Source organism: Mandrillus leucophaeus, unplaced genomic scaffold (assembly GCF_000951045.1).
Source record: "Mandrillus leucophaeus isolate KB7577 unplaced genomic scaffold, Mleu.le_1.0 Scaffold75, whole genome shotgun sequence".
NCBI lineage: Eukaryota > Metazoa > Chordata > Mammalia > Primates > Cercopithecidae > Mandrillus > Mandrillus leucophaeus.
The window spans coordinates 2,789,490-2,816,135 of record NW_012108141.1 but is presented as its reverse complement, the minus strand read 5'-3'; the positions used below and the strand labels follow the sequence as shown (position 1 = coordinate 2,816,135).

The 26,646-nt window shown below is 42.7% G+C and overlaps 1 protein-coding gene across 1 annotated transcript in view; it reads right to left on the bottom strand.

The window, feature by feature from the left end:
• SHROOM3 (shroom family member 3) overlaps positions 1–26,646 on the bottom strand; it is a 349,912-nt gene that overhangs the window by 7,479 nt on the left and 315,787 nt on the right. Inside the window, exons 6-10 of the mRNA XM_011966212.1 lie at positions 25,492–25,565; positions 19,496–20,377; positions 17,751–18,239; positions 15,103–15,253; positions 1,781–2,053 (exon numbers count right to left, since the gene is read on the bottom strand). Coding sequence (XP_011821602.1) covers positions 1,781–2,053; positions 15,103–15,253; positions 17,751–18,239; positions 19,496–20,377; positions 25,492–25,565 — 1,869 coding nt within the window. The remainder of the gene's footprint in view (positions 1–1,780; positions 2,054–15,102; positions 15,254–17,750; positions 18,240–19,495; positions 20,378–25,491; positions 25,566–26,646) is intronic.

The window sequence follows — 26,646 nt, the reverse complement described above, 5'->3', positions numbered from 1 at the left end:
ACACAGCACCTCATATTTGACAGGCTACTGTTAGCTGTTTGTTGAGTGGAAGAAAGGAGGAAAGGACACACTTCTGAGTTAGGTAGTATCAGACAATTTCTAGATAAGGAAGCTGACTCAGCACATTGACATGAGGTAGATGCTGAGAGTGGTGCTGCAGAGTTCCTAAATGCTGAGTCACTTTCCTCAATGATTAGGATCCAGACTTTTTCTAATCCTTTTAAAATCTATTTGAAAAAGGACATCTTTCCTTTTAATGCAATATATTAGAAATTATTGGAGAATCCATGAGAGCAATGAAAAAGAAAGATGGTATGGTAGGCTGGACGCGGTGGCTGATGCCTGCAATCCCAGCACTTTGTGAGGCCAAGGCGGGTGGATCACCTGAGGTCAGGAGCTCAAGACCAGCCTGGCCAATATGGGAAACCCCGTCTCTACTAAAAATACAAAAATTAGCTGGGCATGGTGGTGTGCGCCTATAATATTAGCTACTTGGGAGGCTGAGGCATGATAATGGCATGAACCCGGGAGCCAGAAGTTGTAGTGAGCTTAGACTGCGCCACTGCACTCAAGCCTGGGTGACAGAGACTCCGTCTCAAAAATAAAAAAAAAAGAAGAAGATGGTAGCATAGACAAGAAAAGGAGCCCCTTTTCATGGCTGGAGTACTTTCCATCTTCTAGCATGTATGTACACACACACACACACTGTGCACATATATATAAAATAATTGTGTCTACTGTTTGTTGTTCAGTACCAGGAAGGTAGGATCTGTCTGCTTTGCTCACAAATGTATCCCAGTTGTGCCTAGTCCACTAAGTGACGCACACGAGACCTCCACTAACTATTTGCTGTACAGATGAGTAGACGAAGAATGCTCTGTAGCTCTGGAATTCTGTTCAATGTAGTGATACAACTTGGGGTCTTCAGTAGGACTCCTATCCTAGCTCCCCCACTGGGCTGTTGTGAGGATTCCATGAGACTGCGCATAAGCTTGCAGTGCCTGACAGGTGGAAGGTCTTGGTGAACTGTCTCCAGCGGGGTCAGCACTGTTACCTGTCCCCCTGTACCCTCCCTTCAAGGAGGGGGTGCAGTGGAGACACCCCGGTGCATCCTCATTGGGTGCCTGTGGCCCCTCCTGTAAGATACCCTGGAGCCTTGAGCCTGTGTTCCTGCCCCCTCCCTGTTTCAATGTACTCATCATGTTTTTATCTTTTTTTGAAAGAAAGGAAGGAAGACAGTTGGGGGGAAAGAAACTCTGGTGCCTGTGGTTTTCACTTTCCCAAGAATTCCGTGAACCTTAAGTGTCAGCATTACATCTTTTTTTTTTTTTTTTTTTTTTTTTTTGAGGTGGTCGCCCAGGCTGGAGTGTAGTGGTGCAATCTCGGCTCACTGCAACCTCTGCCTCCCAGGTTCAAGTGATTCTCCTGCCTCAGCCTCCCGAGTAGCTGGGATGACAAGCATGCACCACGGTGCCTGGCTAATTTTTGTATTTTTAGTAGAGACGGGGTTTCACCATGTTGGTTCACCATCTTGGCTAGGGCTGCCTTGGGCTCCCAAAATGCTGGAATTACAGGTATGAGCCACCACACCCAGCCAGCATTATATCTTGACACAGAAAATGCCTTCTCTGTTTCTTGGTTACCTATATATGTATTCTCTCCCTGCCCCAAACATATTGCCACAAATCCTCCTGAGAGAAAGGATGGCGTCTAATGGCACCTCTCTATGTATGTGGGCTCTGAGGGAGAACCTGTTGAACTGCATCATGAGGCCACCTACCCTTTCTTCATTACTGGCATCTTCACCAAGGCCGCTAAGGACATTCTCAACACGGGCTAGACGCCCTGAGAGGGAGAGCAGCAGGTTGACCACCTTGTCCAAATCCCCTACGAACATCCTATACTTGTCAAACTCATTGGGCTTGCAGAGCTCGCTGATCAGAGCCTCCACCTCTTCTCCCAGAGCGTTGTTGAGCTTGATGTCCATCAGCAGGCTCCCCTTCGCCTCCTGGAGGGTCTCCAGCTTGTGGGTGAGGCTTCCAATGAGCTCAGCCTGAAATGACAGATGAGACCGCAAAGATCAGCCAACAGGAGGTGCCAGTGGAAGCAGGAGTCACCTGCCCCAGCCGCCTTCTGTCATCTTCAAGGCTCAGCTGAATACCCTCCCCCGCTCTATATGGAGTGTCCCCCAATATTATGCTATAATAGCCTTCTTTCCCTAAGGGTCTACCATTGCTTTTCTCTAAACCTCATATGCCAACACACAACCTTGTAATGTTCTCCATTGTGTCATGCTATGTACAGCTTTGCCTTCTAACTGGTTTCTTAACTATTTTAACTATTCTTTTTTTTTTTTTTTTTTTTTGAGATGGAGTTTTGCTCTTGTCACCCAGACTGGAGTGCAATGGTGTAATCTTGGCTCACTGCAACCTCTGCCTCCTGGGTTCAAGCAATTCTCCTGCCTCAGCCTCCCAAATAGCTGGGATTACAGGCGCCCATCACCATGCCTGGCTAATGTGTGTGTTTTTAGTAGAGACGGGTTTCATAATGTTGGCCAGGCTGGTCTTGAACTCCTGACCTCAAGTGATATACCCACCTCGGCTTCTCAAAGTGCTGGGATTATAGGTGTAAGCCACCGTGCCTGGCCAACTACTCATTTTTAAAAGTCCTTTTAAGACATGTTCTCATTTGATCCTCATGACAATACCATGGGTAAGTAGGCAGGTAGAGTAAACAGTACTCTTATTTTACAAATACAGAGGCCAAGGGTCAGAGGAATTAAGGGATTCGCCCAAGGTCTTAGAGTTGAGTTGAATATTAACTGTAGCTACCATTTGTAGAGCAGTTGATATGTGCCATACATATGGAGAAACTCTACATTGATTATGTTACTTAGTCTTCCCAGCAATCTTACAGTAGATACTGTTTTATCTACCTATAACAAGGGAGGAAACTAAGATGGCCTAATGGTGCACACGTACCATCAGGTAGGGCTGCTGTGAACTCAAGTCAGCCTCACTTTAGGGGCCACCCATGTATAATTATTAGAAATTGACACCAAGACCTTTATCAGAAAGTCAACTCCTTGTTCTACCTCCCCTGTCTCCAGTTACCAGAGCTGTGCAATTCGACACCTTAATTTGGCACATATTTTCATACTTATAAAACAGTGAGGCAAATACCCAATATATTTAACTGAAGGAAGGAAGTAAATGTCTTAGTGGCTTCTAGTTTGAATTCATTTATATTAAGTGTCTACTGCTTCTTTTGCAAAACAGAAATTAAACTACACGGTTTTTGTAATTAGTGTCTCATTTTTCTCTTAGCCTAAAATAGCTAGATGGAAAGAAGACAATGTTTTTTAGTTAAAACTTACTTTTTTTTTTTTTTTACCACTAAAAAGGTCCCAGCTCAACTGCACACACACACACATACTCTATATATATATATATATATATACACATTTAAAATCTGTGTGTGTATATATACATACACGCCCCAAACTGGCTTCAACTGGAAACTTGGTTAAACATAAAGGTTACAACTTCTATGTTGGAAGTATATGTTCATTTTAAAGGAAAAATAAATAAATGAAACAGGAAAAACCTATTTTTGACCAACAGAATTGAAGGGTACTGACAACTTGTGTATTATTTCAATATCAGTACCAGAGAAGGTCCATGAGGAATGTAATCACAATGACTAGGGAAATATTTATTTCTCCACAATCTGCCCATCTTGGAGTTGGAGCATCAGAGGTACTTCACAAGTGAGTGAGGTTCATAATGTCCTTGAAATGTCTAAGTTCTGGCTTTAATGGTGACATCTTGTTTTCTCAATCTGCCTAATCCTAGAGGCTGCAGGTGGCTAAAAAATTCACATCCAGGCCAGGCGCAGTGGCTCACGCCTGTAATCCCAACACTTTGGGAGGCCGAGGTGGGCGGATCACCTGAGGTCAGGAGTTTGAGACCAACCTGGCCAACATGGTGAAACCCCATCTCCACTGAAAAAAATACAAAAATTAGCTGGTTGTGATGGTGGGCATCTGTAATCCCAGCTACTAGAAGGCTAAGGCAGGAGAATCGCTTGAACCCGAGAGGTGGAGTTTGCAGTGAGCCTAGATCGCACCACTGCACTCCAGCCTGGGCGACAGAACGAGACTCTGTCTCTAAATCAATCAATCAATCAATCAATCAATCAATCCATATCTGCTGCACCATCTCATCACAGGTTATAATCTTTGGTTTTCCTCAAGCTGTTAAAATTGCTTAATATTAATTATTTAAGTTTTCTTATCTTCTCCTGGAAAAGCTTCATTTTCCAAAAAAGCAATTCCGGCTGGAAGCTATGAAATTTACCTGCAAGGTAACATGTTATGTACCTCCAGCAAAATGCCTGGCAGGGTGTGATGATCTTTCACTGTGATATCAGCTCATATAGAGAAGATGGCAAGGATACTGAAATGCAAAGCAACAGGAAAAATAAACACTGCATGCTGTTGTACCTCCCAGCATTCCTGCTGGACTGGGTTAAGACAAGTCAAATGTCATCATTCCTGTTTTTCAGATAGATGAGAGAGAATGTCATCTACGTGAAGTCAGCCCAGGAATTTTTAACTTGTAGGGTACATTTCCTAGGCTTGTTGCTCTAGATGTTACTGGAAGACACTTAAAGACAACCAGGTTATACCAAATTGAAAGAGATAGTTATCACGGCAAAACATTCTTATCACTCCCCCCTCAGGAAAAGGCCTTCGGCTCATTCAAATTTCAGGCGTCCATTTCAACCTCATGTCCTGAGAAGCAGAATTTCTAGAATGTCTAGAAAATGCTTTTTAAAAACTAAATAGTGGAAACAAACAAGGTGCTTTTTTTCAGCCTGTTTTTCATTATTTCTATTAATGACTTTTTTGGAAACTAGTATTATGTGTTGTCATTTCTGGAAGGAACTAAAACACTTATTAAATTATTATTTCATGTGACCTCATTGTATTTAAAACTCCTCCTGTGGCTCTCAGAGGCTGTTTTTGTTTTGTTTTGTTTTGTTTTTTTGAGATGGGGTTTCGCTCTTGTTGCCCAGGCTGGAGTGCAATGGCGCGATCTTGGCTCACTGCAACCTTCGCCTCCCGGGTGCAAGTGATTCTCCTGCCTCAGCCTCCCGAGTAGCTGGGATTACTGGCACCTGCCACCATGCCCAGCTAATTTTGTACTTTTAGTGGAGATGGGGTTTCACTATGTTGGTCAGGCTAGTCTTGAACTCCTGACTTCAGGTTATTCACCTGCCTTGGCCTCCCAAAGTGCTGGGATTACAGGTGTAAGCCACCGCACCCAGCCAGAGGCTGCTATTTTAAAGGATGTGTGTGATGCTTATCAATTTGCAAATGGGCAGAAACCAAGGATAAGTAGTTTGCTCTTATATGTGGGGGTGAGTGATGAGAGGAGAGAACTCTTCCTTTCAAATTTGCTGCTGAACTCAGCTCAAAAGCCCTCGCGGGCACTTAAGCAGATCAGCAACACTGCAGGGGTGGCCCTGAGGTGAGCATGGCTCAGTGGACTGGAAGGGTCAAAATAACTTGACCCAGCTGAACTGCAATCAGGCTTCAGACACAGCTGTCCAACCTACCTCATCTTTCCTTCCCAGACCCTGTTTTGGTTTTCAGAGACATCAGTGCTGGGCAGAACCATAAATAAATCTGTCACAGGAGCATGTGTGTACCCCAGGCTTCACGGTACAAGAAAGAACAGAATGAGATGAAAATGTATAGAAGTGACGCAGGGAGGCTTCTGTGGAAAGAACCAATATACATTTTGTGGCATTCTGATTTTGGAAAGTTATTAATATTTGCTGGACTATAATGTGACATCTCACAGCTCAGCCACAGATGCTAAGGCCAGAATTACTGAGTGGTCACATCAGTCACTCCTGGCTGAATGTTCCTCAGGTAGATGGCATATCAATTTTTTTAAAACCCTAACAAGCCCCTTAAAATATTAGAATTTGAATTTAAAAATGCAATTAAGAGGGATTTGAGAAACCGACAGCAGCAAGAGAAAGCTGGCTGTACTAAATAGCCATTTCTTTGCCAGGCAGATCTCTTCCAAAAAACCTACCAATTTCTACCAGAATAACTCACCGGGGGAGGGAGAAGAGGTGTGTTTTGTTTTAAATAACACACTAGTCTCTCAGGAGCTACTTAATTTGTAAAATCATTTATCCACTTCTCATCTGGCATAAACTGTTAGCTCACCCTGTGTGAGATGCTATTTATAAGAGTTCTTCCTCCAAACATGGCTTCGCAGACCCTTCCTCCCACCTCATCCTCTGCAGAAAGGTCCTGCTGGACCCTTCCCCACTTCCTGCCTGCAGCAGGATGAACACTGGACAAGGAGGCAGGAGGATCTGACATAAAATTCGGCATCAGGCAAGTCACTTGACCTTCTGTGTCTCAGTTATCCACAGCAAGAAGAAAATAACGCCTGCTGAAAACTAATAATAATGTCAGCTCTTTCTCTGTGCCAGACACCATTTAAGTGTTTCACTATTCAATTACTACTTGCAACAACCCGCTGAGAGAGGTATTATTATTATCCCCATTTACTGATGAGGAAAGTGAGGAGGATAGAGGTTATTTAACTTGTTCAAGGCCACACAGCTGGTAAGTGACAGAGCCAGGCTTAAATGCAGATCATCTGGCTTTCATCACTATATTAAAATAGCTCATAAGAATACTATGAGGCTCACACAAGGCTGGCGGAAATCACAACATATGATATTAGTTTCAAAAGAAGTCGTAATAGAAATAAAGCCCTGAGGATAAAAAGAAAAGCCTTGTTTCTTTCCACTATTGAGTTTTTCAAAAGCATTTTCTAGAAATTTGACTTCTCGAGACATGAATGTTGAAATGGATGCCAGAAGTTTGAAGAGTTGAAGGCTGATGCAATCACTTTGGAAAATATGAAAGTATTATACACATTCTAATTATTTTTTGTGCAGTCGTAAGATTAGACAACAATTTGAAGATAACACACCACTCATATTAGATAGATGTCTGTAGGGGGAATACACCTTCCCCTGACAAGACCACGTCACCAGTAACATCACTCTACACACACAGTTGGCCTCTGTGTGTCTCCGTCTTAAGAGTAATTAGGACTACTAGCCAAGTGGTTGGGATTCAGGAATAGAGTGGAATTGAGCTTAGTTTGTAAAAACTAGGATGAGATAAAGCCATTTCTACCATATAGGCTTTACTGGTATCTTTCTTTCTTTAGTCTTAAAAGGAAGGATGCAGGCTGCAGCAGCCATTTCTGCTTTCTTTAGCTGAATTTCACCCTCAGTGAGGCAGAGGCAGTTTCTGTCCTAGTGACAGCAACTGGATCACAGCTCCATCCCATGTTGTGTAACCTCATTAAAGCAGAAGGATCACAGGGACCTGGCTGCCATTTCAGATGTTCTCCAGCACATCCTCTATCAACAATGGTTCTTTACCATTTCCTCTCAGGAAGGCTTATGGCCAGAAAGCCACCCAATCTACTCAAGGTCTCTTGGTTGCAGTTAGCAGGGATCTTTGATAACCCACTAGAAACAATACTAAATTTCTTCAAATTTAACTAAACTCATCATCTCCTCTCCCCCGAATGGCCTCCCACTTTTCCGTTTGAGTTCTGACAGTTAGCTAGGCCTGGGGCTTGCGAGTCACCCTTGACTCTTTCTCTTCCCCATTTTCTGCATCTAATCTGTCATTAGGTTCTGCCCATCTTACTCCTACTCTTTTTTTAATGGCCCTGTTTCTCACTGATCCTACTGCACTGGCCCTGAGACCCATATCACTACTTTCCCAGAGGGCTATGAGACCCCCACACCCACCCTCCTCCTGTCCTCCTCCACACGCAGCTGCCAGAGTGACTTCTCTAAAATGTCCCTCTGTCACAAACCCTGGGGCTGTGGGGGCCAAGACAGCACCAGCCCACTGCAGCCTTTCCTACTTATCACAATTAAAATCTCTAGATTCTGAAGAGGACTCTGAAAAGTTCACCATAGCAGTGATGGGGGAAGGCAGTCAAGCCTGAAGTGCAACCCATAATGGGGGTGAGTGAGTTTCCTGTTTTCTGTCCTTGATGTTGTAGCTCTGACCCAAGGACAGGCCCAGTGCAGAGCTGCTCAGAGGCTACAGTAGCAAAAACCCTGCCTTTAAAGCCAGAGGTCTAGGAAAGGGGCCTCTGTGAGCTAGAGTGTGGAGGAAATCCTGTCCTTTTCCAACCCGCTCTCTTTTCTCTTTTCTCCCAGCTCTGTCCCCAAGGGTGGCTGCACTCAGAGCTGCATTGCACAGCGGGGCACAGGTTCTCGAACCCCAAGAGAAAACTCTTCCCTCTGGCCAGAGGAACTGGGAAAATGAGACCCTGTTGTCCAAAGACTGTGAGGAGAATCCCCATTATCCTTCCCTCTTTTCCAGTGAGGGTGGTCCCGGTCATGCAGAACTGCACAGCAGCACAGAACACCAGGAGAGCCTCTCTCCCCAGCCAGAGAGTGTGGGGCTAACACTGGACAGGAGAGAGCTGAGAAAGACGATGCCCTCATTTTGTGCAGGAGCAGACACAAGTCCTCGGCACAGTTTCAGTCTACACGTTTGTGGTTATAGCCACAGCAGCACAGCAAAGGCTTTGAGAAATGACACTCGAGTCTCAGACTAACCTCTGCAAGAGGCACACGTGGGACAGACTGGTACAATATAGCAATGGCCCTGAAAATGGAATTGACATTGGAACTACCACCCAAGGGTAATACAGAACCTACGGGCTAAACCTAACTAGGTTGACTGCCTCCTAAAACTAAAGCATAACAAAAAGAAATTCTCTAAAGGATTCTAACAGAACTCAGTCTCACAGCATAATATTCAAAATGTTCAAAATACAATACAAAAATTGCCCAGTATACAAAGAACCAGTGAAATGGTGACCAATTCTCAGGGGAAAAGGCAATGAACAGACGCTAATGCTGAGATAACCCAGATGTTGCCCAGGCTGGAGCTCAGTGGCGTAATCAGAGCTCACTGCAGCCTCGCCCCCTCAGGCTCAGGTGATCCTCCCACCTCAGCATCCCGGGTAGCTGGGATTACAGGCACGTACCACCACCCCTGGCTAATTTTTTTTTCTTTTTTTTTTTGTAGAGACGGAGTTTCACCATATTGACCAGGCTGGTCTCGAACTCTTAGACTCAAGGGATCTGCCTGCCTCGGCCTCCCTAAGTGCTGGGTTACAGGCATGAGCCACTGTGTCCAGACTCTATAAGAGTCTTTAAAACAACTTTGAAAAGAGGCACGTTCTCAGCAAAGAAATATAAACTATTTTTTTTTTTTTTTGAGACGGAGTCTCGCTCTGCCGCCCAGGCTGGAGTGCAGTGGCCGGATCTCAGCTCACTGCAAGCTCTGCCTCCTGGGTTTAGGCCATTCTCCTGCCTCAGCCTCCCGAGTAGCTGGGACTACAGGCGCCCGCCATCTCGCCCGGCTAGTTTTTTGTATTTTTTTAGTAGAGACGGGGTTTCACGGGGTTAGCCAGGATGGTCTCGATTTCCTGACCTCGTGATCCGCCCGTCTCGGCCTCCCAAAGTGCTGGGATTACAGGCTTGAGCCACCGCGCCCGGCCTAGAAACTATTTTTTAAATGTAAATTTTAGAACTGAAAACTATAATATTTGAATTTAAAAAAAAAATAACTGGCAGAATGGAGATAGGAAAGTCAGTGAACTTGAAAACAGACCAATAGAAATTATCCAATCTGAAGGACTGAAAGAAAACAGATTAAAAAAAAAAAATGAACAGAGCTTGTGGGACATGAACCGTCATTGAAATACTGTGTCACTAGTCACTAAAGTCCTGGAGGGAGAAGGGAAAGAGATTAATGCATTAAGAATATTTGAAGACAGAATGGCTGAAAACTTCCAGAATTTTGTGAAAGACATAAATTTACAGAATCAAGAGGCTCAGCAAACCCCAAATACGATCAACTCAAAACTAAGTCCGTCCACATCATAATCAAAATGCTAAAGACTAAAGAGAGTGGCCAGAGGAAAACAACACATTGAATACAGGAGGAGCCAATATTTAAAGGACTGTGCATTTTTCATTAGAAACCATGGAAGCAAGAGGAAAGTGAACATTTGTTAAGTACTGAAAGAAAAGAGTCAACCCAGAATTCCACATCCAGCGAAAATGTCCTTGAAGGGTGACAGTAGAATAAAGACATTCCTAGACGGAGAAAACTACAAGAATGTGTTATCAGCAGACCTATTCTAAAATAAATACTGAAAGGAAGACAGACCAGAGGGAGAGCTGGAACTTCAGGAATGAAGGAAGAGCAGCAGGAATGGGCAGCTGAGAACCAGTGATCTCCTGAGAAAAGCTGACTCAGAGGACAACAGATTCCTTTTGCCTTTTGAAACATTCCTCTAAGTTTCTGAAGCCAAAGCCTGTTGGCCTTCAGAATAGGGAATCATGTGATCGGTTTAAGTAGAATTTTGCTTAATAATAAGGCAGGCTTTAGTTAAAAAATTGACAGCTCTGATTATTTGCACTGTCTTTAGTTTTATGTGTATCAGAAGTTCAGACAATGAAAGCTTCATATTTTAACTGATACTTACATTTACTTGGAATATTATTATTCATCATCTAGGATATATAAATAGAAATATCAAAGTAAAACTAAAGTGTTATTTTTAATTTATAAAATAGTTATTAGTAAACCAAGACTCTAGTTCCTAGCCTAGATATATATCTTAGGTTATTAATAACTTTAAATATTAAATAACAAATTATTACTTTGCAAAAGTTGGTCAAAGGCTACATTCTACCTCAAAATAATATTGGAGAATGGATATTGACCAAGTTTAATTTTTCTAAACCATCATTAGAAAAGCTTTTTGTATTTCAGGAAGAAAACTGCATTTTGCTGAATATATTAACAGATGCTTTCAACAACATCACTTATTTAAAACTTTGTGTTTCCAAACCAGATATGTAAATGTAAGTGATACTGATGAAAATTCAATTACACATTTATAAACTACAAGTTTATACTTGTAGTATTACAACAAACTAAATCTCAAAGCGTTCTCCATTGTCATACGATAAAATCCGAACTTCAGCATTTCACACAAAGCCCTACATGACCTTATGACCTGCTGGCTCTTGTGAACCCTTCCAGCCTCATCTCGCACTGTTTGTGGCCCTCCTTTGTTATTTTCTAAATTTGGTAATTTTTTTTTTTTTGAGACAGTGTCTCACTCTGTCACTGAGGCTGGATTGGAGTGGCACAATCTTGGTTCACTGCAGCCTCTGCCTGTTGGGCTCAAGCGATTCTCCCCTCAGCCTCCCAAGTAGCTGGGACCACAGGTGTGTGCCATCATGCTCAGCTAATTTTAAAATTTTTTTTTTTGAGATGGAGTCTCGCTCTGTCACCAGGCTGGAGTGCAGTGGCATGATCTCAGCTCACTGCAACCTCTGCCTCCTGGATTCAAGCAATTTTCCTGCCTTAGCCTTCCGAGTAGCTGGGATTACAGGCGTGCACCAACACACCTGGCTAATTTTTTATATTTTTGATAGAGACAGGGTTTCACTATATTGCTCAGGCTGGTCTTTAACTCCTGGGCTCCAGAAATCCTCCTGCCTTGGCCTCCCAAAGTGTTGGGATTACAGGCATGAGCCACTGTGCCTGGCCTAAATTTGGTGATTTTTTATTTAATCATGAGCCCTCGTTACATTCCAAAATATCAAACTACTTGAAGCACGCTTCTTTACCATACACATTCTATGCTTTTTCATATCTTTCAGTTTCTCCCTATGCTTCTCCTTTTGTCCCAAATGCCCTTTTTCTTCTGACTGCCGTCGATACATTCTTCAATGCTGATCTCAGGTTTTATCTTCCTGGAGGAGGTAAAACCTGACTCTACTCTCTTGAGTTAGGAACTGCTCCTTTGGGCTCCCCCGGCACAGTCCATGTGTCTGTCAGAAGATCAATAATGTATACTAAAATAATCCACCTCCCTTGCCAATCCAGAGTTCCAGGAGAGCAGACACAGTGTCTTATTCATGTTTGTATGCCCAAGGCAGAGCACAGTGTCTGAAACAGAGAAGGCGTGTTCTCAGTAACTGTTTATGAGCCTAACATTTTACACTCACAAAGTGATGCAAACCCTCAGGCCACTTGCAGCCCTAGAAGACAGGATTGAAGGAAGAAGGAACCAAAGGAAATTCTAACTGGACGTGGAGGCCTCATTAACTAAATAGCCTTTTCTCATCTTTCTTTCTCCCTGAAGAGCCAGATAAGCCCATGGGGCAAGTAGGTATCATCCCCCTGGTGCTGTGGGCAATATTTTCCACAGTGAAGAGAGAAAACAAATGTGAGCTGTTTTTCCTTGTAAGAGTCTGATTTAGGAAAGTGCCTAGCCTTGTTGGCAATAAGGCACCTTCTCACTGAATATCTTAACACAAAAGATATCAGATGCCATTAATATTTGCATACTTACATGACATTGCCTTTAACACTTCTCTAATAAGATATGATATGCTCTTACACCCTGCAGCTTAAAAAGCACATTAATATCCATCAGTTAATTGGACCCCACAACTATTATGTGAGAGATCATTATCACTTCCATTTTATAAAGAAAAAAGGGTCAAGAAAGGTCAAGCTAGTTGCTTAACTTCCAGATTTTTTTTTTCTTCTGAATTCTAATCCCATGATGTCCCATCCAAGTACTAACCAGGCCCGACCCTGGTCACCTTCTGAGATCAGATGTGTTCAGGATAGCAAGGCCATAGACTCTAATCCTAGAACCTTTCCACAGTGGGCTTCTGGATATTTTTCTTCAGTTAAATGGTAAAATTCAACTTGGGAGTTTTACACTTTATAACTTCATGAAACAAATGTTTATTGAGCACGTGCTAGGTGCCAGGCCCTGGTTATGTGGCTGTGACATTTCCTCTCCCTAGGATCCCTTTCACCCTGAGTGGGGTTTTGTCTCCCTAAGCCCGTGACTCCTCAAAAAGGCACTCCAAATGACTCGAAACTCCTCAGTCCTCAAGTCACAGACACTGCTGTTCTCATATTTTTGGTTTAAAATGGGTTTTAACTGGTTTTAATCTCAAACTCTAGCTCTGGTTAGTTATACCCAGAGAACCTCCAGTTTAGCTCAGTTCCCAGGGCAGCAAGGTTTAAAGGCAGCTGACCTGGGAGCAATTTTTAGCAAGCTTTAGGGTCAGAAACACATAAGGTTAGATCTGACTTTAGCATCTATTAACTGTGTGACCCCAGCCCTCTAATTCTCATTAGCATAAAATGTGGCCGTACAAGTGTCAGAGGAGTTTTGTGCAAATAAGATAGTACAGCATTGTGCTGAAAAGAAAACTAAACACATAGCCCGCACTTGGAATGAAATACATGCTACCTATTTCCCGTGAGGATGAATTAATTCTCTCTTTTTTCATATTCTCAATCTAAAAATACTTTTTGCCACATAATGCTTCGTGTGAGAGGGTGATAATTGAAAGTGATGGGAAAACAGTTAATTGGGTACACATGGACATAAATATGGGAACAACAGACACTGGGGAATAAAAGAAGGGGAGGAAGGAAAAGGGACAAAGGTTAAAAACTACTATGGGTACTATGCTCACTACCTGGATGATGCATACAATCATACAGCAAGCCTCAGGATCATGCAATATACCTTTGTAACAAACCTGCCTATGCCCCCGATTCTAAAAAGTTAGAAAAAAAAAACCACTTAAAAATTAAGATAGGGAGGAAAAGCAATGAGTATTTGCCACACTGCAACTGTCAAGCAGGTATGCCCACAGGCAGAAAACAAAAAAATTGTAAAACCTTCAGTTAAAGATGCCATGGCAACCTGGTACATGTAAGGGTATATACATAGCTCTCTCTTTGGGATAAATATAGACAGACCAAAAGCCAAGTGGTCTTATTTGCAATCAGGGGACCCGTTAAATGAAGTGCTTAGCTGTGCTGGGGCAGGTACATATCAGGGGTATACAATGACAAGTCTGTACATAGGAAAACTTTGGGCTAGCAGGGAACTTGCTACTACAATGGTTGCATCAGCATGTTAGCCATGAGCCAGAGGTGCTGCAAAGATCCCTCCTGTCCAATTACCCTCTGCTCCTCGGGTCTGTATCCTGTGGTTTCATTCCAACAGACAAGGCAGCTTGGGACACATTGTAGAGCAAATGAAATAAAATGACCCTAGAAAGTTTCTCCTGGAATCAGGATCACTGAAAACCACTTACATTCCAGGCTCAGAAAGAAGCAAGCAAGCTTTCCTTTGCAGCACGCATGCCCGAGCTGCATAGAGAGCTGCAAGCACAGCAGAAGGCAGCCCCTCTGGTGCTATAGAGAAAGTGGAATGGCGAGAACTTTCTCCCCTGCAGACATAGCCCAGTTTAGATCTTCCATGGCATGTGGGAAGACAGCAGCAGCACCACGGTCATTTTTTAAGTGTCTAACATTTGAAATCTCTGTAGGAGTATCAAATGCTAACAACTAGATTCCAGCCTGCACTTTCAAGCTATTCACTGAAGTCCTGCAAAGAGGGCTGGGGAAGATATAAAAGTTAATATTACTTTTTCTCAGAAGTGTCATTTGACAATTGGCCTCCTTCCCTAAAAAAGTTTCTAGATTTTTACATTTTCCTTTTGACCATGAAACACGAAAATTACACACACCGTTGGCACTGGCCAAACAGCAGCTGAGAACAGTGTCAGGGTCCTGGTGCTGGATTGGGAGGCTAGGTACTTGGGTTCAAGTCCTGGCTATGAGACTTCTAAGAAATAATCCCTCTAAGTTTCACTTCTGTTATTTGTAAAAATGAAAAGGACAGTAGCTTACCTGCCCTGCCTACTCGCAGAAAAGCTAAGAGGAAATTGGTTAAAGTGCCATGTAAATCCAAAAAGTCTAATGATTTTGGTGCAATTTGGTGATGCGACAGGTCCTTTCCCCACCTGCCTCAAGAGGCCCAGTCACCACGCTGATTATGTGGACTTTGTCGATTTTTCTGGGGAAAGCAGAACAAGGGCATCCCATTCTTTATTTACCTTCTTTTCATTGACATCTGCCTGTTCCTCTTCCTCATTCACTTCTGCTGGCATCTCTTTGATTTTGTTCAGCAGCTCAGCCTTGGGAGCAGACACACTGTAGTAGGCAGGGCAGTTGACCAACATGCTCACTGCTTCCTTGTCTTCATTCCTGGGCCAGAAAGAGCACAAAGTACAGCCATACAGAGCATGCCAGAGGCTTTGTTTCACTGCAGACGTCAGTCCATTCAGAAGCGCGTGACAATTCTATTTAATTTCTTTCCCAGAAATTAGGATAAACTAGTAACTGTTAAGTAATGAGTGATTACTATGTACAAGGCTGTTGAAGCCAGGCAAACCTCTCTGCTTTTGTGATTCATATAAGAACGATACTGACTCCTTATTTCAGAGAAAGGCAGTGTGGAACCATGACTCAATCAATGTGAAAGTATTTTCAAGGTGCTGCACAAACCTCAGGTTTTAGGTCAATTGTTTCCTATGTAATCTTTCCAGTGCCTACTATGTATTGTTGCTTGAACACACAAAAATTTTCCTTCTCAAGTATGCCTGCTATCCCATATAAGCCTAGGAAATCTGCAGTTTGCTGGTCCACAGTGAACTAATACAAGATATAAAATCTACTCATTGATAATGTAATAGGGATATTTCAAGGCTGAATAAAAAACTCGGAATTGAGAAACCTGCTATCTAGTGTTCTCTGTTTTACCACATTTGAGTTGCCTTTCAGCCTATAATTCATATTCGACCCACTGAATAAATGACTCTATGGAAGTAAGATTCTCTTGGAGAGGAACTTTATTCAATCTTGTGATATTATTTAACATCTAGCCTACCATTTTACTATGAAATAAGGAACCACACACACAAAAATCATCTTTACTAGTTTCCCGCTTGATAACTGTCCCAGTAAGCAACAATGACCACATTTAATCCAGTTAATTGAAAGACAAGGAAAAGATTTTCTAATACATTTTTGTTTTCAGGTATGTCCACCGCATTACAAATGGGATTCTCTGGCATCTGACCAACCCTCACAATGGCTACTGGCCATCTCACGCCCAACAGGACAATGCTTATTTCCACCAGGAGATGGCGCATGCCTTTTATTTATTTATTTTTTAAATCCCCAGGAAGATCTCAGTGCTGCAAAAGCTACATGACCATTCTGCTTCTAAACTGATGGAGTAAACATGTATTTTCAGTGGTAACGCTACGAAATACTTTGCTAAGGATGTTACTTTGGTCCTTCTACAGCCAGTGGTCAGAGAACAGAATGACCATACTGCAACCACCCATGGCGAACTGACTGGCACATCCACAAAAATAGTATCTTTGGGGTCCCCATAGTACCCAGTGGATTACTTTGCACATTGCAGGTGCTCAGTATGTGTTTGCTAAAGACATGACCCTGGATAAATCACTTCACCTCAATTAGTCTATTTCCCAAATCTGAAAATAAAAGCGGGGGAATGGACAAGGTGACAGTTAAGGCCTTGAATCAGAAGAGCTTCTGACAACATGACAAATAGCTTGTAAGTATCACACAGCTCTTTCCTTTCTCTCTCCTCCACAAAATGAAATGTGGTGTTCCTGTTAGTAATTTAGTTAGGATCAGCTGGAAATTTTTAAAATGCAATCCTAAATTTGGATAAAATGTTCTGTTTTTATTTAGTCTGGAAGCCACTAACTGCTGAGTCCCAGACTGTCAATCCACAAAGATTTCACTGAAAATTAAAGAGAAAATGAAAGCTACTCAATCTTTCTCATAGTAGTCTTTTAAGGAAATAAAACATGCAAGAAAATACTGCAGTAACCCAGGAGAAATGAAAAGCATCAAAAACACGAACTGCACACTGGGGCACGTGTTAGTTACATGGCTGGTTCAAGGAGCTGGTTCAGAAGTAGAGGCTCACGGACTGGGCCAAACCAGAGAGTGAGCCCCTACTCAGACCTTTCCTGATTTTCAGGTTTTGTGCCAACACCCACCTTAATGCCTCAGAGGTAAGGGTCAGTGTAATACATGAACTTATTTCTCTAGGCTCTCCTCCTTACAAAGCCCTTCCCCTCTCAGTCTTGGCAAGACGTTGGCCACGCTCACCACTTCTACTTGCTCCTTTCCCAGCACTGAGCCCTGAGGGCCTCTCTGCCAGAGCAGCGCTGATACAGAACGGGCAAGTACACCTTCGCTGAGCTGGGGACGCTGTGTAATTGCTGGATACAGACACAGTCATAGTCAGATCCAGGTGCTATTATTCTCATGTTCAATGACCTTGGTGAGCATGGTCTTAATTCCTCTGTACTTCAGTTTCCTCATTTGTAAATGGAGATAAAATTGGTAGCTACCTTAGCAAGTTCTTGTGAAAATTAAATAATGTTGATATAAATAAATAAATACAATGCTTGACACGTGAAAAATGGGTATTAATTGCAGTTATTATCATTATTACTATTACTTTCTTTGTTGTTGCATTATCTGTCCCGCATCCTTCCTCCCAGAGCCATTCCTGCAAGACTGAGATAAAAATGGCACTCTTGGGTCAGGAGCTGTGGAAGTGGGAAAACATCAGGCAACTAGTCCTAGACTTATCATCATCCCCATGGAAGGAGTTCGATTGTAAGTCGCTCTGAAGACATCACCAGGGACTTACCTCTTGCCTTCACATCCGGAAGAGCTGACAGTTCTCTGTATGGCCTTCCTCTTTACGCTGTTTTCCTTCAGCAAGTTCACATCTCGGGGAAATAAACCTTCCATCAGGTCCATTGTTGTCTTCAGCCTGGAATCTGGATCCAAAATGTCTGCCAGAGATTTGTCTTGGTGGACAATTTCCTTGGCCAGAGCCTCTGTTCTAATGTCTTCTGAGCTCTTCTGAGGATCAGAATTGACTTTCTTTTCTAAACCCTGAGTTCCATTGACTGGATCATGGGTGAGGCTTTGAGTCCGGATGGGTGCTGGCTGCCCACCAAGAGACCCAGCAAGTTGGGGGTGAACACTCATGAAGGAGGGTGGTGTGGACTCAGCCTCTGAACCCTTGATAGAAGTTTGGAGTCTGGAAGCCAGTGTCTGACTACCTACCACATGAGCTGCACCAGGCATGTGCCTTTCCCTTGCAATTGTCATGTTAGAAAGTTTGTTGGAGCTGCCAGGGATATTAAAAAAAGAGAGAGAGAGAAAGAGAAAGTGATAAGAGAAGGGTGATGATAAGAGGGTGGAGGAAGACTGAGGGAGAAGCTTTCCACATCAGGGTTGTAGCTTTCCACATCTTCCACATTTTCCACATCTTACTGACAGAGCTAATGTTAAAGAATATGGCTTCTGATTGTAAGTGGGTCTCCTGATACCGAACCCCTAAATCAAAAACATTTACCTACCTAGTCACAGTTCATGCTAGACACACAAACATACATAGATATATACATAGGAGTGGGGTGAGATAGTCACATTTCTGAGGTCAACCCCGTCTTTTGAAAACCACAGCACTCTAAAGGGCCTCCTGAGCCCAGCAGCTTGTCAGGAGGTTGTCATCTCCTGAGGAAGATGGAATAGGAATTCAGTTTGGGTGAATGTTGCTGTTAGATTCCAGAGATTTCTGAAAGGTCTAGGTTAAATTAACAGGGAGTAGTGGTAATAAGTCACTCTTGTGGTGTTTAAAGAAAGCTACTCCAAAGGTGCTGTCAGGCAATGTGTTTTTTTGGTGTTTTGAGAGATCACTTGTTCTAGGGACTGTGTGTTGGGGAATGCTGCTTTCTCATTCTCCTAGCTTCCAAGAGGTTTTCCCTAAACATTACTGACCTTGAGCCCTACTCTTTATTCCTATGGACATGGAGTGATTTTGGAAAGAGAAGCTCAGCATTCACATCCCAGTCTCTTCTCTTTCGAGACTGAGGCTGCCTCACGGCTGTGTATAATAATATCTATGTGTATTTGTGTGTCTAGCATGACCTTTGATGAAGTAGTTAAACCTGTTTAACTTGGGGGTTCAGTATCAAGGGACCCACTTACAATCTGAAGCCATATTCTTTCATGTTAGCTCTGTCAGTAATAAAAGTGATGTTTTTGTCTCTATATGCCCTCCTCTTTTGTCTTATTTCCTAACTGATTCAGAACTCGGCCAGGGAGGAGGGATTTACTTAGACCGCCTGAGCCTATCCTGTCCCCAGAAGTGAAATGTGCCCCTTGGGTTCCAGCTTTCGTTTCTGCCACCCTGACTCCTCAGTACCCAATGACACTGGTCCAACTACCTCCTGAGGCAAACAGATGAATACTGTCCTGAGCTGAGCTGTATAGAAACATCTCCATGCCAGGTCTCTTCTGTGGCCAGCAGAAGGACCTGGGCCACCTGGGGCATGACACTCTCCTGTTAGTGAAGGAAACCTGCCCAGTCTGCTCACTCACCTGGGGCGCGGCCCCTCAGGATCCTCACTGTCCAGCTGCGCCTCACACACTGCGTGGGGAGGAGGTGGAGGGAAGTCATCCATGCTATACACCAGGGTTTCCTGACTTGGTGGAGGAGGTGGGGGTGGGGGAAGAGTTTCAAACGTGGGGCTGGACGTGGCCTTGGGGTGCAGATCCCTCACAAACACTTCATCTTCATAATCCTCGCGAGGTGGCGGGGAGTCCCGCAGGACGGATTCAGATATTCGGAGGGAGATCCTCCCTGGAGTGCTCGGGGTCCCAAGAGGCGTGTCTGGGTCAGAAGTGCTGCACGAACTTGGAAGACTCTGCTGTTTCTGACAGTGCTTCAGGTTTGCAAACTCAGGGGCTGAGGATTCCTCAGGAAGGCTGTCCTCTCTGCCTACGTGGGCCCACTTCACTCGAGAAGGCGGTGGCCACTGAGGCAGTGAGACCCTCTTCCTCGTTCCCTCTTCTACCCCATGCTCTGGGCCATCACCCTCACAGCCTCTTGGACCGGGAGGCTGGGTCAGGGTGTGACCATTGCTTCTGTGGGTCATGGCAAGGGTGTAGGGCGGGAGAGGCTGTCGCCCTGTCTGACCATCCTGTGAGCAGTAGCCAGAGGGAACAGCTGAAGGCAGAGGGGTGCCAAGTGGGGTCAGGGGTGCAGCCCTGGTGTCTGTGAGCTGCCCTTGCGTTCCTGCCAGTGGTGGCCTGGGACAGGGTGTCCTGCTGGCTTGCCTCTGATGGTCCGGGGTTCCAGGACATTCACTAGGAACGGAGGAATCACCAATGGCTTTGCAACCTGAACCACCCCAACGAGGGGTGGGATGGTGGAAGAGCAGCGGCATCTCTTCTTGGCCTGTTTCTGAACAACTGAGTGACCTGGAACAGCACACAGACAGGAGGGTTACAGCTCTGAAGAAAGGGGCAAGCATGCAGCCCAATGTTCCTTACATAGATGAGAAAAGCACTTAAGAGGAAGGAGGACCTCCTTTCCTCCCCCCAGAAACTGCACACTGTCCTCCCTGGCTGCTCACAGGAAGACCCAAGTTAAACTAGTACTCGACAGGCATAAATTCCTACAGGAAAATGTCACATGGAATGCCTGGGTTCACAAGGCATTTTCTTTTATTAACCCTCTCACCGCCCCCACATCCTGTACACACCATGCAACATAAGGCAGCTTTTGAGGACAGGCTTCAGGATATAAAAACAAACAGTACATTTCTGCAGCCCCTTTTAGGACTACTTCAGGAAATAGCTCCCAGCTCTGGGGAAGAATAACACTGCCTTCTTCTCTCCCAGTGTAATCCCCACGGGGGAGGTCTGTTTTGAAAGCATTTGCACGGGCTGCTGAATTTGAAGGTTTTATTTACAACGTTTGGTCACTCTCCTAGTGTTTTCATTTCATCTGATGAAAAATAAAAAGGAGGGGGAGAGGCTCACCTAAGGAGCTAATAAACAGTTACCTCTCGAGAAAGAGGCTGGCAATAATAAGCAAATATGGTACGTGGTGATTTAAACAACTGTACTCTAGACTCCGAGGAAAAACCCAACAATTCGCAAAACTTTTGTTATTGTGTTCTAAAGAAGAAAAAAACCACAAACCAAAACAAAGGAAAAAGAGTCTGTGGCACCGCCTGCTATGCAAGAGTTAATGTGAGGATAAAAAGCTCTCCAGCAAACCCACCGTGATTTGTACATTCCCTGTCTGCAGTTCCCTGACTGGCTCTGTGAGTGAATCTGGACCGCAGATGGCACGTTTCATCTCACGGATCAGACTCCTCTGAGGGAGCGGTGACTCAGTCCCACATCAGAGCAATAATACAGGGCTTGCCACAAGATCATCCAAGTGCCAGGCAAGCAGAATGCGTGGTGGAAGAAGATGGCAAAGAACCAAATTAGCTCTTCTCATGCCTTTATTTTTCCTTTATTACACACAGATGCAGATGATGAAATAAAGGGCCCACCTCTCTCTCTGATGCAACCCCTCCCTTCCGATGACCGGTCCCTTTCATTCAAACACGGTTTCTTTACCAGGAACCTCCCCATAGTGAAGAGTAGCCACTCTGCACTTCCTGCTGGCTTCCCCCATGAGCATATTAGAAACCCCGAGGAAGGAGATTCGCTGGGGATGCTCTTCCCTTCTCTCATCCATCCTGGCATCCCCAATACCTGGCACCAAGTACCCCCTCAGCAAGTGTCTGTTGAACAGTGACGTCTCCTTTGCCCAGCTGCTCTCCAGACTGTAGCATACAAACTGTTTTTAAACTCAGCATCCTTTAAGAGGACGTGGAGTCAGCTGAAATCTGATGTTTTAACGACGAATTCAGATGCCTTTATTTTATTTATTATATCTTGAGGCTTTTCTAAAGGGGGAGACATCACTAAAACATACAATATAACACTTATCCTTTAAAGATCCAGCCCAATAGACTTTCATATGATATTTTTAGTTTGTGTGACCTTACTTTACACAGACTGTATTAAAGTGGCATTTTCTTTTTGAAGATAATATCAGTAGTAAATGCTTAGCTTGGTTGAGAATGCTTCTCCATGGTGATTATTTTGTGTTTTTAGGAATGAAGTTTGGGATAAAAAAAAAAAAGACTTTGTTCAAGTCCCTTTTATAATACAGTGTGAGAGGCTCACCCAGAATCTTGCTGTTATGTATCCAGGAATCCTACTATTCAAGAATGGATTTTGAGAGCAATTAGTCTCACCTTTGTTTTGTTTTGCTTTTTTTAAAAAAAGCACTTTTTAAAAATTGTGGTTAAAAAAGCAACATAAAATTTCATCTTAACCATTTTTAAGTTCAGTAGTGTTAATATGTTCACACTGTTGTGAAACAGATCTCCAGAACTTTCACAACTTGCAACCTAAAACTATGTACCCACTAAATAATAACTCCCCATTTCCCCCTCCTACTAAACCCTGGAAATCACCATTTTACTTTGTGTTTTTATGAATTTGACTACTTTAAGCACTTCATACAAGTGAAATTATACAGTATGTCTTTTTGTGACTGGCCTGTTTCACCTCACATAATGTCATGTTGTAGCATGTGGCAGAATTTCCTTTTTAAGGCTGAGTAACATTCCATTGTATGGCTACACCACGTTTTGTTTTATCCAATCATCTGTCATGAGTAGACATTTGGGTTGTTTTCACCTCTTGGTGAATAGTAAATACTGCTGCTATGAACATGGGTGTGCAATATATCTCTTGGAGACCCTGCTTTCAATTCTTTTGGACATATACTCAGAAGTGGCATTGCCAGATCATATGGTAGTTCTATTTTTAATGTTCTGAGACCTCCATGCTGTTTTTCATATGGCTGCACCATTTTATATTCCCACTAACAGTGTGCAAGATTTCCAATTTTCCCATATCCTCACCAACACTTCTTGTTTTTCGTTTTCTTAATTGCAGCCATCCTAATGTGTGTGAGGTAACATCTCATTGTGGATTGTGGTTTTGAGTTCTCTGATGATTAGTGGTGTTGAGCATCTTTTCACTTGCTTGTTGGCCATGTGTCTGCCATCTTTAGAGAAATGTCTATTTAAATCATTTGCCCATTTTTATACAGACAAGTAAATTTTTACGTTTGAAATTAACAAGTGAATGTCTGAATTTAGTTTGATTAGTGTCCTCTAGTGTTTTTCTTTAAAATGGAAGCTAAAAAGAATGGAGAATAGTTTGAAAGCAGGGAAGAAGTATATAATAATGATAACTATTGTCTCTTTGTGACCCATGAAGGCATCAAACTCTTATAAAACTTGAACAGTGCAAAATCTCTATTTTTCTATAAATTAGAGCATTTTCTGTTTTTACAAAAGCACTAATGTAAAGTCTGAATTTCATGTATTTAGAGATAATTATGTCAGCATGGAGGAAAACTGATCCTAATAAGCATCCATGGAGGACAGAGGGCCCATTCCTCCAAATTCCACCTTCCAAATTATTCTGACATTTCAATATTGTCCACAGTTGATGGGACTTCTGTCTTCCTACTATTATTAATAGAGTGACTATGGTAAAAGACCATGTAAGCCTTTAGAAAAAAAAAAGAATGTTATACTTTTTTGTGTCTTCTTGGTTGTGGTGGTCAGAAAAACACGCTGCAAGCAGAATTTTTAGTATTCAAAATTCATAGCGCAGGATCTGTGATCAAGTCCCTCCCATGTTTTCCTGTGGGCTGCACTTTCCATGTCTATGCTTTTCCCCAGGACAGCTGAGAATTACATGTCCTGAAATTATCACTATCTTTTTCAGCAAGCATTAGGCATGCAGCTGCACCTATGCTAATGTCAGTTGCTGAAGAACAGGACAAGCATTTCAGTTATTCAGCGGTATGTGATGCTTGTCATATTTATTCTTTTGGCATTTTTACAGCTCATAATTTTTTTTTTAAACACAGAACTAGTTTTGTTGAGGAAGATTCCCCCTCCCCACAAAATTGCTACCTGTGTTTCTCAGATTGTCGATATTGCCACTGAGCCAACAAGCAGTCCACTCACCTGTCACCTTGAATTTTTTTTTTCCTTTCCAACTTTTATTTTAGGTTCAAGGACTACATGTACAGGTTTGTTACATGGGTAAATTGCATGTCGCTGGGGTTTGGTGTACAGATAATTTTGTCACCCAGGTAAGCACAGTACCTGATAGGTAGTTTTTTCAATCCTCACCTTCCTACCACCCTCCGCCCTCAAACAGGCACCAGTGTCTATTGTTCCCTTCTCTGTGTCCATGTGTACTTAATGTTTAGCTTCCACTTGTAAGTGAGAACATGTGGTATTTGTTTTTTTGTTCCTGTGTTCATTTGCTTAGGATAATGGCCTTCAGCTCCATCCATGTTGCTGCAAAGGACATGATCTTGTTCTTTTTTCACCTTTGCCCATTTTTAAATAGGGTTATTTGATTGATTGTTGTTTAGTCCCACCTTTGATTTCAGACCAATTTTCTTTAGCAGTGCTCTAGTTTATTGTTACTTTTCCCTTGTCTCTAGCTTTTAATTAATGCACCCAAACTAACCAAAGTCCTCAGTCTCACCTTGAATACTTTCTTCCTTGTCAACACAGCTATAGGAGCAAGAGCATATAAATATAGAAGGCTGATGTTGGCTGGAAGCAGGTAATTAATACCTACTTCCTGACCATGTTGGCTGCTTCTACTTGACAGTATTGCGTTGTGTTATTAAGAAGGTGAATGTAGAAACAATGATTGAATGAAATATAAGAAAAATTAAGGAAATGGCTTAAAAACATGGAAAGGAGTAGGTAGGGTGTAGGTATATTATCATCAGTAATAATAGATTAAAGTAGATAACTCTGTAATGCTGCATTAAAACTACATACAGAGTACATGGTTCAGAGAAAAACCCTTTCTGGAAATTTCTACTTATTAAGTCCCATGTGAACAGTTCAAAATTTTAAATTCTAAAAAAGTGCTCATTATATTTTTCTACCTAGAATATGATTTTGATGGCATTTTAAAAAAATGACTTTCCTCTGTTTTCTATCCCCACATGTATAAAATTATGATTTTGAGCTTTATTTTTCACCTCCAATGCTTACAGTTTGCCTTCCTCTGTGAAGCTGTTCATGAAATGCCCATTCTTCCCTAGCACTGTGGTCACCAGACGTGATGCTCTGCACACAGAGCTGGATGAGATCAGCCACACAGGAGGCCCTGTTTGTGAGAGCCAAGGGGCATGCGCGAGAAAAGCACCTCCATTAATTATTCTGTTGTCAAACTGGTTAGCCAAGTCTACCTTGTCCTCAATAGCACATGTTCAAAACCTATTTTGAACAAGTGTCATTCTCAAAGAAAATCATTTCTAAATGGAAAATAAAAAGTTATCCATGGCCTAGACAAATCAAAAAAGCATGTGACACTATACAACATCGTATTTCAATTTCTTGTAGAAAGGAACAAGAGTAGTTTAACACCAGCAGCATTCATACGTGGAGAGCATCATAAGTACACGTACATACCTAGATCCAGGACCAGCCAAATAACATGGATCCTTCACAAGACCAAAGCCATTGTCTTGCCCCAAAAGCACATCCTTGAAACACAAGAAAGACACAGCATTACTGCCAATAAACAGGTGTTTAAATTTACCAAGGGGGTGGGGTAAAAAGGAGAAGAAACACCTATTTACTGGCAACCTACTATTGTCAGGCCACGTGGTGGCACTCTTACATAATCCCATGGCATCGATGCAGGAGATAAGCTGAAGATTTAAAAAAAAAAAAAGTGGCAGAGTCAGAATTTGAACTTCAGTCTGTCTCACCAGGTGCCTCCTCTAACAAGGATGTTTCCTAAGTAAGAGAAGTCTCCTAACGATTATCTCCAGAGTTCAAAACAACTGCTAAACTTGAAATAGGGTAACGAAGACAATGAATTCAATGGGTCAAACTTTTCAAATGGCAATAGGGAAATATGAGAGATGACGGGAAAGGATAGACTATTACATTTTGCAAAAATCTCAAATGTTCTTAGTTACAATTAGTGAAGATATGAATTTGGATTGTAATTGGGTTGCAGTAAGTTCTGGGAAAAAGTTCACTCACATGTGAGATCAATAACTCTAGGGACTTTTCAGGGGTAGTTGTTTTTTATCAATGAGGGTATACACTGGGGTCCTGAAAGGGTTGTCAGTTTTTGACAGTATACAATTTGGTCCCTGTGTTCAGGTCCATGATGAAGATGATGATGTTGCTATTGATGATAATACATTCAACTCCCAATTATTTATGACAGGAGACAGGCAAAAACCAAAAAAAAATAAATCCATATATAATCTCTAACTTAATTTCAGTAATTTATTTTGCCATTTAACCCTGCCCAAAGGGTTAACTGCTCTTCACCCCGTTCCTCATTGTTTTCGTTTAGTGGCTGAGAAACTAATAAGCAATGGAAAGGGTCAAAGGTGATAGCAGGCAGAAGAAACAAACCCCCGAACATTATTCATAATTGCAGCTACAGGTACTGGGTATTTACTGTGTACCAGACACTCTGCTAAGTACCTTGCACCAACAAATTATATGCCTGGAATATTAGGCACTTGACTTTTTTTTTTTTTGTAACTTAATCTATAACAATTGGAAGCGGGGTATGTAATTGCAGCTCAGCGAGGTGACATA